Here is a 16,967-nt window from a genome sequence, read left to right as displayed (position 1 = left end):
TACAGGGGGAAATACAAGGCCAAGGCTTAGAGAGAACATTTCTCAGAATTCACACAGAGCCAGGGATAACCAAATGCAGCTCTCGTCTCACCTAAGAAAACCCAAAGTAAAACTCGAAAGGGTCAAAATATTTACAAGTAATTGGATTGCATTCCAGAAAAAAATACTCAAGTATATTTAGTAAGAATCCAAAAATACTCATTAGAGCTGAGTCCACAAGATTCAAACATCTGACCAACAATGAAAGATTACGAGGAACACGATGAAGCAAGATGTTACAACCCATGACAAGGAGAAAGATCACTGGTTAAAATTGACTTTTAAAAGAATATAGATAATAGAAAAAGTATGCAGGGATGTTAAAGAGTTATCATATCTATATCCCATATGTTTAAGAAGACTGGAAAGACTGAATACAAGTCTAAGACACATAAGCAATTGTAAAACTATACACAGAGGACAACTCCAATGTGTTAAATGAGAAATGCCCGAGATTAACTCTAGATTAGAAACTGCAGGAGAAAAGACTAATATGGTTATGTGACAACAAAAATACCAAAATGAAACCCAGGAAGATAAAAGACTTTATAAAGGAACCAAGCATCAGTGAGCTGTGGCACAGCTTCAACTGGCCCAACACATGTTACATAATTAGCCTTCAAAGAGGAATAGAGGGAAAACAGGAAAGTATTTGAAAAAATGATGGCTCAAAATGTTCCAAATGTGAGTAAAACTATAATCCCACAGATCCAATTAAGGCTCAATGAAAAAATACATATGAAATTATAATAAGACATATCATAGTCAAATTGCTTAAAACCTGTGATCATCTTTAAAAGGCCAGAAAAAAGATGTATTACGCTCAGAGGATCAAGGACAGCCAATGTCTCATCAGCAATAACAGAATTTTGTCAAAAGACCATGAAGCAGAGTCTCTAAAGTTCTGAAGGAAGAAAAATATCTGTCAAACTAGAATCTTTTACCCAGAGGAAATGTCTTTCAAAATTGAAGTAAACAATTAATTTTTTAGATATTCAAAAACTAAAAGACCTTGACATAAATATATCTAAAAAAATTACCAACTATTTGGAACTAAAAACATACTTCTAAAAAAAATCTATGAATCAAATAAAAATATTAGAAAATATTTGGAACCAAAGAAAATGAAAACAGTTAAAAAATTGTGGAACCAAAATGCCTATATTAAAAAAGAAGAAAAATCTCATATTAATGGTTTCTGTTACTACCTCAAGAACTAGATAACAAAGAACAAGTTAAATTCAAAGTAAGAAGAAAAAAGAAAATAATAAATACTAGGAAATCAATTAAATGGTACTGACAAAAACAATAGAGAAAAATCAAACAAGAAACCTATGTTTTTATTTTGAGAACATAAATAATACTGACAATACTAGGAAAAAAAGGTAGAAGATACAAAGTTCCAGTATCAGAAATGAGAATATCATTATAGATTCTATAGATATTAAAAGAATAATAATGGAATATTATGAATAACTTAACACATTAATAACTTAGATGAAATGGATAGATTTGTTGAAAGACATTAATTACTGAAGTTCATTGGAAAAATTATATAAACTAAATAGTCATAGATCTATTTTTAAAGTTGAATTCATCATTAAAACTTTTCACAATGAAAACTAGACTCAGGTAGGTTAACTCATGAATTCAAGCAATCATTTAAGGAAGAAATAAGAAATATTTCAAAGTTTGAACAAACTCTTTGAGAAAATTTCAGAGGACACAGTCAACTCATTCTGTGAGATCAGCACCATCCTGACATCAAAACCAACAAAATATGTTACAAGAAAACTATATATCCATGTTTCTATGAACATGGTAGAAAAATTATTAACAGAAATTTCACAAATTAGATCCAACTATATCTAAAAAGATTAATACACCTTGCAAGTATTAGGTAAAGAGAATTAAGCTGAGAGGCAGAGAAGTAGGCTGGAATGGAAACCAGTCTCAGTGGGATATAAGTCTGAGCTCCAGCCCCATCGGGACCATTTCCTAGCTGTGTGACCTCAGGCAGATGAAGATGATGATGAGGGTGACTATGATGATAAGTTCTCCCATTTCTTCTGTACATGCTACACTCATGCTATCAAATGTTTAATTATCTAATCTCACTTAATTCTCCAATCATGTGAACTTCATATTATCCAAATTTTACATTTAAGAAGCTAAAGCTTAGAAAGTTCAAGTGAATTTCCTGAGCTACCAGTAGAAACCAGTCTGGAATTTGAACCTAGATCAGGATTCAGTAAGATAATAACTACAGGGCGGTTGGCACTGGCTGGCACGTTTGACATGGGCCGTATTTCTAAACTCCCTTCAGTTCATGGTATGTAGCCCACTCTTGGACATTAATTCCCAGGATGCCAGATTCAAGAGGTTCATCCTCTTTTAGGAGGAAAGGAAATGATCATCAAGTGGCCACTGCCTCCTCCCACTTGCTTGAGACCTGTGTATCCAGGACAAGGGCCTTCCACTGTGGATCCAGGCATCCAGCTCCTGCCCCTGTGATATGTGTCCTGGCTCCCCACTGGAAAAGGAACACACTCTGAATATCTGCCCTCTTCTAGGCAGGATAGGATCTACCGCTGGCTGATCTCTTCTACAGAGCAGAACCTGTGCTAATCACTGAAACATGCACAGCATTATTTTGTGTTCTAAATATGAATAAAATGAAGTTCAGGGAGGGAAAGTGATTTACTCAAGGTCATATGGCTAGGAATTGGTGAAGTCAATGTTCAACCCCCCAAACTGTCTTTTTTTGTGTGTGTCATATGATAAAGAGAGGCTCTGTGTCTTCTGGTGTTTAAGAACCCTGATCTAGGGAAGGAAATGATGCACGAAGGAGCAAACAGTTAAGACAGAAAACATATGAAAGTATATGAGTATATTGTGCAAAATACACCACATACACCCTGGTAAGTCCTGCTCCATACCAGACAGCTATCAGGCTCATGGCCTCCTAATATAGGAAGCCAAATAATGTCTGATCCTCTCCTCTCAGATGACTTGGTCTTGCTAGGACCCTTCCAGTGACTGGGACATATCCAATTCTGCCCCAGTTCCCATTCTGTGGCTCAGGCCCTGTTCCTGCACAAAGATGTCATTTTATCTGAATTCTCAGCGGTGACCTCTAGCAAGGTAAAAGTATTTCTCATTGGCTTTAAGTGCACCAGTACCCAAATTGGGCTTCACCCTACCTGAACTCCTCCTTCATCATCACACCCTTCATAATGTGAATTCTGGATATGATCAAAAGGACAATAGATAATAAATGTTGGTGAGGCTGTGACAAAAAGGAAACCCTTGAATGCTGTTGGTTTATCTCATATATGGAAACTAATCCAAAAGAAATGGGGAGGAGGGTATAAAAAAAGAATAGAAGAGAGATCAGTGGAGTAGACAAAGGGGAATGAAGGAAAGGGAGGAGGAATCGGAGAGGGAAAGAATAGAATGAATCTGACCTAACTTTCCTATGTTCATGATTATACCGCAGTGAATCTCACCATCTTGTAACTCTACAAAAAAAAAAAAAACTATAATAGCAGAAAGATCAGTAGAGTAGAGGGAAGGAAACAGGAGAGAGGAGGAGGGGAGGGAAAGGGGAAGTACTGGGGACTGAAGTAGAACAAATTATATTTCTTGCTTTTATATTTATGTCAAAATGAATCCTATTGTCATGTATAACTAAAAACTACCATTAAAAAAAAAACAGAAAATCTGGTCTACATACAAAAAGTATACTATTCAACCTCCAAAAATAAAAAATCCTGACATTTGCAACAACATGTGTGAACCTGGAAGACATCATGTTGGGTAAATTAAGCTAGGTACAAACAGACACCCGCATAACCTTGTTTATATGTTGGAATCTAAAAAAGACCAACTCACAGAAGCAGAGAGCAGAGGGTGGTTAGGAAGAGCTGGGCTCCCAGAACTGGGGAGGCGTTGGTCAAATTTCAGGTGGATAGGAGGAATAAGCTCAAGAGATCAATTGGACAACCTGGTGACTTTAGTTAATAACAACACACTTTATATTTGAATCTCACTGAGAGCAATTTTTAGTGTTCTCACCACAAAATAAATGTAAATTAATGTAAAGTAATGCATATATTAATTAGTTGTCACTTGCTGGATCGAGCCATCTCTCACAGTTGGTCCCTACCTCCCGTCCTCGAGGCAGCTTCTTTCTAGTGATCCCTACCCTGCAGCAGTTAATGAGGCCAAGCCAGTTAACTGCCACTCTCTCTTGGACTTCCAGACTCAGAGCATTCCAGTGGGGAGGGTATCCTCAAAGTGGGTCAGAAGGTGGCTGCACATCTTCCCTGGCCTTTGACCTCTGGCTCCTACACCAGCCTTTGGACATTTTACAGCTTGACCACACACCCTGAAAACCAGCACTGTGCCTCAGTCACAGAAATGCTGTAGTAGGATGATTTGAAATCTGACAGATCCGTGTTCACATTTGGGCTGTACAATATATCTACTATGTGGGGTGAACTAGCCACTTAATTCTTAAAGTCTCTGGGCCTCATTATCTAACAAATGGCCTGCCAACCTGCTGTGAAGATTAATGATATTATGTGTAGTGCCCACTGTATCTAACAAAAGTTGGTGTTCAATTGTAGGTATTAAGATATATTTATACCACAATGAAGTATGTGATTTAGGGTGGTTACCTAAGGATACTAGGTCTTCAATAAATGGTAGTTATAGAATACTAGTAACATTATTAGTTGCCTTTATATTATCTATATCCAAGCCTTATTTTTTTTTTTTACCTCTATTAGATGTGTGACCTTGGTTAAGATGTCTGTAGATGTTAAAGTGTTTGGGAAGGAAACAAAGCATATCTTACTTGCCTTATTATCATGTCAAAAAGGCATGTGGCCATGCAGCCAGAGGGACCCCTCCCTTCTCGGTCTCAGTGGGAAGAAATTTAAGTTCCCAAATGGAAATTTACAAAGAATGCCCAGCTCACCAGCTCCAGAGACCAAGCCTGAAATGTCAGGGGCATTAGACTTGCTGGCTGTATCTTCTTCCATCCAGCCCAGGGGCTCTGTGCTGAATTCACCAGCACAGACAAGAACAGGCTTTCCCGGGGCTAGATTTCCACTCTTCATCCCATTCAGATATAAAGAGGGCTCCTGGGTCTACCAACCAGGAGCCCGTCTCTACAGGGCTGCTTTAGGCCCAACACACTTAAGAGAGGTGCAGAGCTTCCCCATGGAGCCACTGTGCCAGGGAGAGGAAGATGGCTGCTTTCCACTGAGAAGCACAGAACTAAGAGAAAATAGCCTGCTGCTGCTACAGGGGTGAAGGAAGCTGCCCAGGCAAAAGAAGCTACTCAGGTCATTTGTAGGTATGACTGAGGGAGGGGAGGGAGGGAAGTTTCTGCCCTGGACATCCCCCAAGGATGGACAAAGGGTCCTTAACCTTCTCTTGCCCACTCACTGGGGAGGAGGAACAAGAACCTGCTCTTCCTGGGCACGGGTCCAGCTCCAGCTCTCTTCCATGGCTATTTCCAGACTTGTGCAGGTCCCTGTCAGCAGCACACCCCTCTCCTCTGCACTCAGAGTGTGTCCTAAGTCTCTCTAGTGGGAGCCCTGATAAGGCATCCTCTCCCTTCTTTACCAGAAGTTCAGAGGCTGGGAAGGAGCAGGGAAACCTTGGTAAGTAGAAATTGTAGAGTGGATGTGAATATGGAGCTTTGCTACTAAGAGAGCTTGATGTAGTTGTTCCTTTACATGTGCCTTTGCTAGAGGCAGTAGGGCGCAGTGTTTAAAGCTCAGGTGGGCTGGGCAACCTCAGGCCCAGATTCTAGTCCCTGTCCTGCCACTTACTTATTAGTTTGGTAGAAGGCAGAGCAGAAATTGGTCTTAAAGCAGAAAACTCGAGTATTGGAATAAGGCTCCAAAAGCTGTCTGTCAGCCCCTGCTCTAGCCTAAGTGGATTCTTACAAATCTTTCCCCAAGAATCGACACAGATGTGAACCCCAGGTTTTTCCAAGTCCTGAACAGGTAACTTCCTTGTACTAGATACTATTGAAAGATCTTAAAGAGAAATGGCTTCTGTCCACAGCCTAAGATAATACACACATAAAAGAAACCATGAAGGACTGGTCAGGTAAGGATGAGGAAAACCTCATCTGGGCCTTGAAGGTCCACAGGATCTGAGGATGGAAAGGGGATTAGAAGAGGCATTCCCCACAGAGGGACAGCCAGAGCAAAGTGTGGTGAGCATACATGGCAGGTGCTGAGAAAGCCAGTTAGCTTGGAAGATCTGTGACTCCACCAGGAGGAGACCCCCAGACTGTCCAGATTAGGATCCCACAGGTGGTCATGTGGCTAGCATTGTGGCTCTGAAGTTTCACTGAGCTACTAGAGAATCATACTGAACTGGTTAGAACCAGACTGGGAGGGGCCTTGAATTTGATCAAGAAGGCATGAGAAGGGCATAATAGATGAAACTGCCTCTTCTGATGTGTGGACAAGGAGACCAGGGGGAGGCCTTAACAAAGTCCAGGTCTGGGATGTGGATGGGTAGAAAGGAGAATAGGGCACATCCTTACTCTCAGCCCTCACTATCTCAACACCAGAGACCATTCCTCAACCCCTGAAAGTAGCCCTCTCAGTATCCAAGGCTCTGAACTGTGTTCGGTCCCCTCTTATCTTCACAAACATTCCTTACCTGGGACACTTTTCTCCTCCATCCAATGACTGATGTTCCTTAAAGTTCAGAACACACATCTCACACCACCTCCTTTTACCCACTCAATCACAAGCACCTGTTGCATCTTCCAGACCTCCACCATCATCCCATGGCAATCGATCTGCACCACCATGTTTTCAGCCCTGTCCTCCAGGACCTCAGAAATTTTAAGTTACCCAAGATCACACAGCAAATCATGGATGAAGCTAGGAGTAGACCTTAACTCTTCTGATTTCCGGATTCATTTCATTTACACTAACTGCTTTTATTTGCCTCATGTTTTATATTTTGCAAAATGTCTTGACCTACAGAATCTCAGGTTTGCTTTGCCATAACCCTGCGTCATAGATGTTTCATTTTTGTTTAACAAATGGGTAGATTGAGGCTCAGAGGTGAAGGGATTTGCCCAAGGTCACACATATATCTGAGTACAAGAAACAAAGTCCAGACAGGCCTCAGGGGAACTGGGAGTAGCAGTCAGGAACCAGGGCCACTGACGACTTGAGACAGTTCAAGGGCTGCAGATCTCTCCTCGCTGCTTCCCAGCATGTTTTTATTTTCGTTGTAAACCATCATTTTTATTAGATGAGCAAAACGTTGCCAAACCAATGACCTTGATTATTAATATATAAATGCATATGCCATGAGACATTTAAGCTGGTAAACATACCCATACTAATCTTGTCTAGAGTTAATTTGCCTGATTTTTTTAATGTGTTCAGAGAGGTCAGCTATAACCTAGGTAGTCAATATCCAAATTATCACAATTTCTAAATTAATGTACTTTAAGTGTATTTGGCTGTAACCTAAAGTCAGTAGTAAAATTCTGTTTGTTCTCCCAGCTTGTCTTTTATCATCTCTGTGAGTCCTTCTCTGTGGCTTTAGCTCCCTGGAAACTTAAGGTTGCCGCCCCACCAGCTCTAGCTTCCCTCCCCATTTCATCCAACTCAACAAGGTTTGACCAAATCCAGGAAAGCTGCTATGTGTGGCTCAGCTTCTGTCCTCCCTGTCCCTGCTCCCCCAACACCAGGGACAGAACAGGGACGTGCTTATCTCTCCTTAACAGGCAGATCGCCATGCAGCGCCTTGGCAAGGAAAACCACAGCTCAGTGTCCGAGTTCCTCCTCCTGGGCTTCTCCAGTGAGTCACAGGTCAGAACGGCCCTGTTCATCTTCTTCCTGCTCCTCTACCTCATCACCCTCCTGGGCAATGGACTCATTGTTACCCTGATCTACCTAGACTCACGCCTCCACACACCTATGTACTTCTTTCTCAGTATCCTCTCTCTGGTGGACATGAGCTATGTCACCACCACTGTGCCCCAGATGTTAGTTAATATGGTACGTCCAAGGAGGACCATATCCTGGGGTGCTTGTGTGGCCCAGATGTTCATCTTCTTGGTCCTGGGCATTGCTGAGTGTGTCCTCTATGCCATCATGGCCTATGACAGGTATGTCGCCATTTGCTTCCCCCTTCACTATTCCCTCCTCATGAGCCGTCTCGTCTGTATCAAGATGGTGACAGTCTGTTGGTCCATTAGTGTCACTGGGGCTCTCATCTACACTGTCTTCACCATGCGCCTGCCCTACTGTGGCCCCTACAAGATCAACCACTTCTTCTGTGAGGTCTCTGCTGTCCTGAAGTTGGCCTGTGCAGACGCATCCCTCAATGACCGGTTGGACTTCATCTTGGGTTTCATCCTACTTTTGGTACCTCTCTCCCTCATCCTGGCATCCTACGTCCGTATCTTCGCCTCCATCTTAAGAATCCGCTCAACCCAGGGAAGGCTCAAGTGCTTCTCCACGTGCGCTTCCCACATCACTGTGGTCACCATGTTCTATGGGCCAGCCATGATCATGTACATGAGGCCCGGCTCCTGGTATGACCCAGAGAGGGACAAGAAGCTGGCCCTATTCTACAATGTCGTCTCTGCCTTCCTCAACCCAATCATCTACAGCCTCAGGAACAAGGATGTGAAGGGGGCCTTTCTGAAAGTACTTGGAGATAGAAGGACAGCTCATTGACCCAGGATGTTCCAGAGTCATCCCTAGTCACTGGCAGACTGGATGGAGTTCATGTGGTATATTAAAAACTCATCCATTCTAACCAACCTGTCTTCCCAGAGCTGTGAGCAACTAGGAGAAGGTGTGGCCACTCCTAAATGGAAGGTCCCTCCCATTGGTTGGAAAGCGTACAGTTGCCACCACCATGAGCTAAGTATTGAAGGCAAAGAATCTATTTATAAATACTGTGTCCTTAAAGTTCATGGCCATTACTTTATTGTTCTCTCCTTACCTCTGGAAGTTTATGTCATCTCAACATGATCACAGCCAAATGTTCAACATGCACACAAACTTTTCTTCGTTATAAAGGAATTGGGGATGAAAAGGACATAAAGAGTAAGCAAGACTATGTAGAGACACAGTCTTGTGTTACTGTTTGATAAGCAACTTATACACAATATTTAACATTGCTTTTTGCACTAGATGCCATAAAATATGGACTAGAATCATTTTAGTCATACCCATGTAAAAATATAGCTAATAATTGGCGTAATCTGGGCTCAGCTTATGAAAATGACTCTTACCTGGTCAATTTAAAATTTATGTTTTAAATCCCACTTTTATTTAAGAAAAAACATATATATTATATATATATATATATTTCTAATGGAAAAATAAATATGTATCATGCATATCTATATCTACATACACATACAGAGAATGAGAAAGATAATGGAAAATAATATAACAAAGACTCTATTTTCTCCAACCCAAAGTAAACACTTGATAATGTTTTGTCATTGTCCAAGCCTTCCTTCTTTCTTCTTTTTTAAAGGATTAGATAATAATAATAAAGTTAAACTACCCTTTGACTATTTCTGACTCCGAAGTCAACTCCTGTATTTAAACTGAAGTGTATTCAATCTATTTTTAAGCTGTTCTTGTATGTGTTTAAATTTCTTAAATGGTAATTTGATATCAGTATGACTCTTAAAAGTACTAAATATCATGTTTGTGATATCTACTCATTTGATGATGATAGGTCTAGTTCATTCCCTTTAATAAGCATATGAATACACCACATTTCATTTATCTAATTCCCTTTCATTCAATATTCATTTATTTCCACTTTTTCACTACTTAAATAATTCTGCAAAAAAAGTCTTTGGGAGGGCTGGGGATGTGGCTCAAGTGGTAGTGCGCTCGCCCGGGTTCGATCCTCAGCACCACATACAAACAAAGATGTTGTGTCCGCCAATAACTAAAAAATAAATATTAAAATTCTCTCTCTCTCTCTCTCTCTCTCTCTCTCTCTCTCTAAAAAAAAGTCTTTAGGAACCCATCCATATATAAATATTTTTCTAAGATTTATGCGTAAATTTTGTAGATTGTAGAAACAAAGAAATCTCAAATTTACAAGATAGTTTTAAGTTATTCTTCCAAGTAGTTATGCCAGTCTACACCTCTCACCTTCACTGACACTTGAAATTGTTTGAATCAACATTCTAATGTTTCTACCCTTCTTATGGGTGAAAAGTGGTCACATTGCTCTTTGTCTCATTTACTCCCTGGTTGCCAGTTAGGTTAACATCTTCCATAAGATTGTCAGTTGTATTGCATAGTGTGATAGACTCAAGAATCAGACTTCAAGGTCAAATTCCATATCTATCCTTTAGTAACTCAGTGGTGATGGGCAAGTTACCCAACCTCTCTGGATCTCAATTTCCTCATCTGTAAGTGGGAAGAAAATAGTACATGCCTTAGAAGGTGGTCAGAAGAATTAAATGAGATAATACATGCAAAGCACTTATAGTGAATAACATGCTATAAATTTTGTTTGTCTTTTATTGATTTGTAGTTTGTTATGCATTTGTACATAGATTTTTTTTGTCAATTACATGCATTGAAACTATTGTCTATGAACTTATTACTTGTTTTCTTTATTACAAAAGAAATACATGTTTATTCTTAAAATTTTATAAAACAGACAAAAAGAAGAAAATCATCCTTTATCTTAAACCTGGAGGCAACCATTGTTAACATTCCAGTGTCCATGTTTTGGGGTTTCAATTGTTAAATTTTTTTCTATCAATATTTTTGGAGAAATATACATAAAATTATTAAATAATTTATCTTTTTCCCCAAACTTTGAATTATTCACTGCATATTCTATTACTTATCACAATTACTCAACAAGAGGTTTCTGGACATTTATCTATGTTGATTTATTTTTGCTGCTGAAGAGTATTCTTTTCACTTTCTTTTGATGACTAGAATAGAATAAAATACAAATAACTTTTGATGAATATGATTCTTCATTTAATACAGATGAATGTACGCATCTTTTCCTTTATGGTTATGAAGTGAACATATGTCAAAGATTTCACTGAGCTCATCACCATGAAGGAACCAGTATGATGTCAGCACTGGATCAAAACAGAACTTGATTTACAGAGATTTATATTGCTCAACTGAACAAATTCTATTTGCATTATTATGAGCAGGGCTCATCTGCAGCACTGTGGACAGGGTTCATTTGCATTGCTTTCAGTTTTCTGAAATTTAACAGAAAAACTGCAGAGTTATAAAATACCCTCATCTATAAGAAGTCAAAGGGACCCAGGCCTGTAAAGACAGACAGTGCTCCAAGGATATCTAGACAACATCCAGACTGTACTGAGAAGCCACCAAGTAATCCTTTTCCTCCTTTTGCAAGTCTTAGGTGCTTTTATTCCTGACAATATCCTACTTTTATTATCCTTAGATAATCTTCAAAGATTATTCTGGATGACAAATAAATGCTGGTCACATTGTTTGGCCTCATTGCTTAAACTGGCATGGTGAGAATGTTAACCATAGAGGCTTCTTTGATTTGCTTTGCTTATCTAGAGACAGGCAGTATTGAGCCATTTCTAATGTCATAGAATTAACTTCTGTCCAGAAGTTTCAATAAAGAATCCCAGATTTGACTTTTAGGGCTGTACTGTAGCTCGGTCGCAGACCACCATCCTAGCATGCTAAGCCTCTGAATTTGATCCCCAGCAAATTGATCAAATCGGACTTTCAAAATTCCCTATTATTTGCCACAAGGGGGTTGGAAAAACCAAGAAATTATCATATTTTACTGGCAGTACCTATACATTTGGATGAACTCCTCTTTAATCAAGGTCCCTAACTTTGCTAAGGTCTCCTGGCCAGGAAGTGATAGAGCAGGACAGGATTCTGAAAGGCAGATATCAGGCTGGCTTTGCTAGGAAACCCTTATAGAGATTCGCCCCGTAGTTCTCTGCCCAATCCTAAGATACTCATTTTAAAATACGACCTTGGTTAATAATCAATCTAATCAAGTATAACTTGGCTAAAAAAAAACAGAATCTATTGATTGCATGCTATATCAATGCTGCTATAAAAAGTAAGGAGACATAATTTGAGTTTCTGAATTCAGAATCAGATAAGAATAAATAAGAATCAGATACAAGTTAAAAACGTTTCATTTTAGTTTACCAAAACAAGATCTACTTGGCTGATATTAGAGACAGTTTAAGAGGAGGAAGGGATTTTTTCATATATCCATAACAAGTAAACATTAAACAATACAGTTACAGTGATCAAACAAATAACCTCATCGCTGCATCCAACTCTTTGTAATTAGCTCTTGCTCTGACTCTAGTCTGAAAAGCATCTGGGAATCCTGACTCAGTCCACTTAGTACATTTGGAAATTTGCCTAAATGATTTCAGCTTGGAAACCTGGACCAAAATGCCTTTTCCTTGAAATGGCAAATGTTCAGAGCAACTGGGAGGAGGCACGAAGCAGGCTCATAGGGTGCTGGTGGTGTTCTGTGTCTTGGTCTGGTGGTGATTACATGCGTATGCTCTCTCTGAAAAGTTCTCCAAGGAAACTTGATTATGGATTTGCTCTTTCTTCACTTTGTCCCTTGCGTATTTGGAGGCCAGTAAGATTCATACAAATAAATTGTATGTAAGTTGAACTTTTTGTCATGAAATTCCTGTCATTATCTCCAACAAGCTTTTCTCTTTTAAAATCCATTTCATCAATTACCAATATAGTAAATCTTTTTTTCTATCAGTTTTACTCCCAACTTCCTGGATAGTCATGTTTTAGATTTATTTTTAAATTGGATTTTAACTTTATAAGCCAGTCCGATAATCTGGTCAATGCAATCACTTGTATATTTGAAATTATAATTCCAAATGTTTGAATATCATTTCTTGCCTTCATTAGGATTGGTTAAAAATTTACCCTTTGATTCCTCCCCTCACTTTAGAAGTCAAACAACTTATTGCTATTCTTTCAGAAGAGAAAAGCACACATATCTCATTTTTAAAGTCTAAAACTCTCATTGTAATTGATATTGATAATGATATTATCCTCTAAGAGAAGAACCTTTGGATTTTTTTGATTAGAGGATTATAATTATACATAGTATTTGGGTTCCTTTTGACATAGGTAGACATACGAGGAATTTGATTTCAATCCCCACTTCCCCTCCCTTTTTCTCCCTCCTCTACTGATCTTCCTTTCACTCCTTTAATTATTTATTTTTGATTGGTACTTGCTACATGTATATAAAAGTGAAATTCCCTTTGGTACATTTATATATGTGTATAAATTGATTCCGTTATTCAGTTCATATTTCAGTCCATATTTCTTTCCCTTTCCTATCCTCCTCCCTCCCTCTCATTCTACTTCTGATCTTCCCTATGTCTTTACAATATCCAATCCTCTCCCCCACTGACTTCTTTCCCTGGTTTTGCTCTAGCTTCCACATATGAAAGAAAACATTTGACCCTTGATTTTCTGAGTCTGGCTTATTTCACTTAGCATGATGTTCTTTCTCCATTTCCATCTATTTACCAGCAAATGCCATTGTTTCATTCTTCTTTTATGGCTGAGTAAAACTCTATTGTGTATATATACACCACATTTTCTTAATCCAGTCATCTATTGTCAGGCACTTGCATTGATTCCATAACTTGGCTATTGTTGAATTGTGCTTTTATAAATATTACAGTGGCTGTATTGTTAAAGTATGCTGATTTCAGTTGTTTTGTATAATTACCAAGAAAGTGGGATAGCTGGCTCATAAGGTGTTCCATTCCCAGTTTTTTGAGATATCTCCATACTGCTTTCCAAAGTAGTTGTACTAATTTGCAATTCCACCAACAATGTAAGAGTGTACCTTTCTCTGCACAACCTCACCAGCATTTATTATTATTTGTATTCTTTTTTAAAATTTTTATTCTAATTTGTTATATATGACAGTAGAATGCATTATAATTCATATTACACATGTAGAGCACAATTTTCATCTGCTTGTATACAAAATATATTTATACCATTTGTCCTTTTCATACATGTACTTAGGGTAGTGATCTTTATCTCATTCCACCATCTTTTTTTTACCCCCTTGCCCCTCCCTCACCCTCCTTCCCCTTTGCCCTATCTACAGTTTGTCTAATTTTTCCATGCTCCCCCTCCCAACCCCACTATGAATCAGCCTCCTTATATCAAAGAAAACATTCAGAATTTGATTTTTTGGGATTGGCTAACTTCACTTAGCATTATCTTCTCCAACACCATCCATTTATCTGCAAATGCCATGATTTTATTCTCTTTTATTGCTGAATAATATTCTATTGTGTATATATGCCGCATTTTTAATCCATTCACCTACTGAAGGGCATCTAGGTTGGTTCCATAGTTTAGCTATTGTGAATTGTGCCACTATAAACATTGATGTGGCTGTGTCCCTGTAGTATGCTTTTTTTAAGTCCTTTGTGTATAAGCCAAGGAGTGGGATAGCTGGGTCCAATGGTGGTTCCATTCCCTGTTTTCCAAGGAAACTGCATACTGCTTTCCATATTGGCTGTACCAATTTGCAGTCCCACCAGCAATGTGTGAGTGTGCCTTTTTCCCCACATCCTTGCCAACATTTATTGTTGTTTGTAGTCATTTATTGTTGTATGTATTCAGCTGCCATTCTGACTGGAGTGGAATGAAATCTTAGAGTAGTTTTTATTTGCATTTCTCTAATTGCTAGAGATGTTGAATATTTTTTCATATATTTGTTGATTGATTGTATATCCTCTTCTGAGAAGTGTCTGTTCAGGTCCTTGGCCCATTTATTGATTGGGTTATTTGTTGTGTGTGTGTGTTTAGCTTTTTGAGTTCTTTATATACCCTAGAGATTAGTGCTCTATCTGTGCAAGTGGTAAAAATTTGCTCCCAAGCTGTAGGCTCTCTATTCACCTCACAGATTGTTTCTTTTGCTGAGAAAAAGCTTTTTAGTTTGAATCCATCCCATTTATTAAATCTTGATTTTAATTCTTGCACTATAGGAGTCTTGTTAAGGAAGTAGGAGCCTAATCCGATATGATAGAGATTTGGGCTTACTTTTTCTTCTGTTAGGTGCAGGGTCTCTGGTTTAATTCCTAGGTCCTTGATCTACTTTGAGTTGAGTTTTGAGCATGATGAGAGATAGGTGTTTAATTTCATTTTGTTTCATATGGATTTCTAGTTTTTCCAGTGCCATCTGTTGAGGAGGCTATCTTTTCTCCAATGTATGTTTTTGGCACCTTTGTCTAATACAAGATAATTGTAATTATGTGGATTAGTCTCTGTGTTCTCTATTCTGTACCATTGGTCTACCAGTCTATTTTGGTGCCAATACCATGCTGTTTTTGTTACAATTGCTCTGTAGTATAGTTTAAGGTCTGGTATAGTGATGCCACCTGCTTCACTCTTCCTGCTAAGGATTACTTTAGCTATTTTGGGGTCTCTTATTTTTCCAGATGAATTTCATGACTGCTTTTTCTATTTCTATGAGGAATGTCATTGGGATTTTGGTTGGAATTGTATTAAATCTGTATAATGGTTTTGGTAGTATGGTCATTTTGACAATATTAATTCTACCTATCCAGGAAAAAGGTAGATCTTTCCATCTTCTAAGGTCTTCTTTAATTTCTTTCTTTAGCATTCTGTAGTTTTTGTTGTAGAGGTCTTTCACCTCTTTTGTTAGATTGATTCCCAAGAATATATCTTTTTGGGCTATTTTAAATGGGGTAGTTTTCCTCATTTCCCTTTCAGAGGATTTTTCACTGATATACAGAAATGCATTTGATTTGTGGGTTTTGATTTTGTATCCTGCTACTTTGCTGAATTCATTTACTAGTTCAAAAAGTTTTCTGGGGGACTTTTTGGGTCTTCTGGGTATAGAATCATATTGTCGGCAAATAGTGCTAATTTGAGTTCTTCTTTTCCTATCTGTATCCTTTAATTTCTTTCATCTGTCTAATTGCTCTGGCCAGTGTTTCAAGAATTATGTTAAATAGAAGTGGTGAAAGAGGGCCTCCCTGACTTGTTCCAGTTTTTAGAGGAAATATTTTCAAATTTTCTCCATTTAGAATGATATTGGCCTGGGGCTTAGCATAGATAGCTTTTACAATGTTGAGATATGTTCCAATCATCCCTAGTTTTTCCTAGTGTTTTGAGCATGAAGTGGTCCTGTATTTTGTTGAATGCTTTTTCTGCATCTACTGAGATGATCATATGCTTCTTACCTTTAAGTCTATTGATGTGATGAATTACATTTATTGATTTCCATATGTTGAACCAACCTTGTATCCCTGGGCCCCACTTGATCATGGTGCACTATCTTTTTGATATGTTTTTGTATTTAATTTTTCAGAATTTTATTGAGAATTTTTGCATCTATGCTCATTAGAAATATTGGTCTGAAGTTTTCTTTTTTTGATGTGTCTTTGCCTGGTTTTGGAATCAGGGTGATATTGGCCTCATAGAATGAGTTTGGAAGTTCTTCCTCTTTTCCTATTTCCTGAAATAAGTTGAAGAGTATTGGTATTAATTCTTCTTTAAAAGTCTTGTAGAACTCAGCTGTGTATCCATCCGGTCCTGGGCTTTTCTTGGCTGGTAGACTTCTGATGGCATCTTCTATTTCGTCGCTTGAAATTGATCTGTTTAAGTTGTGTATATCATCCTGATTCAATTTGGGCAAATCATATGACTCCAGAAATTTGTCGATGCCTTCAATATTTTCTATTTTATTGGAGTAGAAGTTTTCAAAATAATTTCTAATTATCTTCTGTACTTCTGTAGTGTTTGTTGTGACATTTCCTTTTTCATCCCCTATGTTAGTAATTTGAGTTTTCTCTCTCCTTCTCTTCATTA

At 38.4% G+C, this 16,967-nt stretch overlaps 1 protein-coding gene across 1 annotated transcript; it reads left to right on the top strand.

The window, feature by feature from the left end:
- Positions 1-7,829: 7,829 nt before the first annotated feature.
- LOC124075382 (olfactory receptor 2A12-like) lies at positions 7,830-8,777 on the top strand. Its single transcript, XM_046418911.1, has one exon. The coding sequence runs from the start codon at positions 7,830-7,832 to the stop codon at positions 8,775-8,777; it is 948 nt and encodes a 315-aa protein (XP_046274867.1).
- Positions 8,778-16,967: the final 8,190 nt, after the last annotated feature.

This window comes from Marmota monax, unplaced genomic scaffold (assembly GCF_021218885.2).
Source record: "Marmota monax isolate L192 unplaced genomic scaffold, Marmota_monax_Labrador192_F-V1.1 WCK01_AAM20220418_F8-fsc00008, whole genome shotgun sequence".
Taxonomy (NCBI): Eukaryota; Metazoa; Chordata; class Mammalia; order Rodentia; family Sciuridae; genus Marmota; species Marmota monax.
This window is presented reverse-complemented; position numbering and strand designations above follow the sequence as displayed.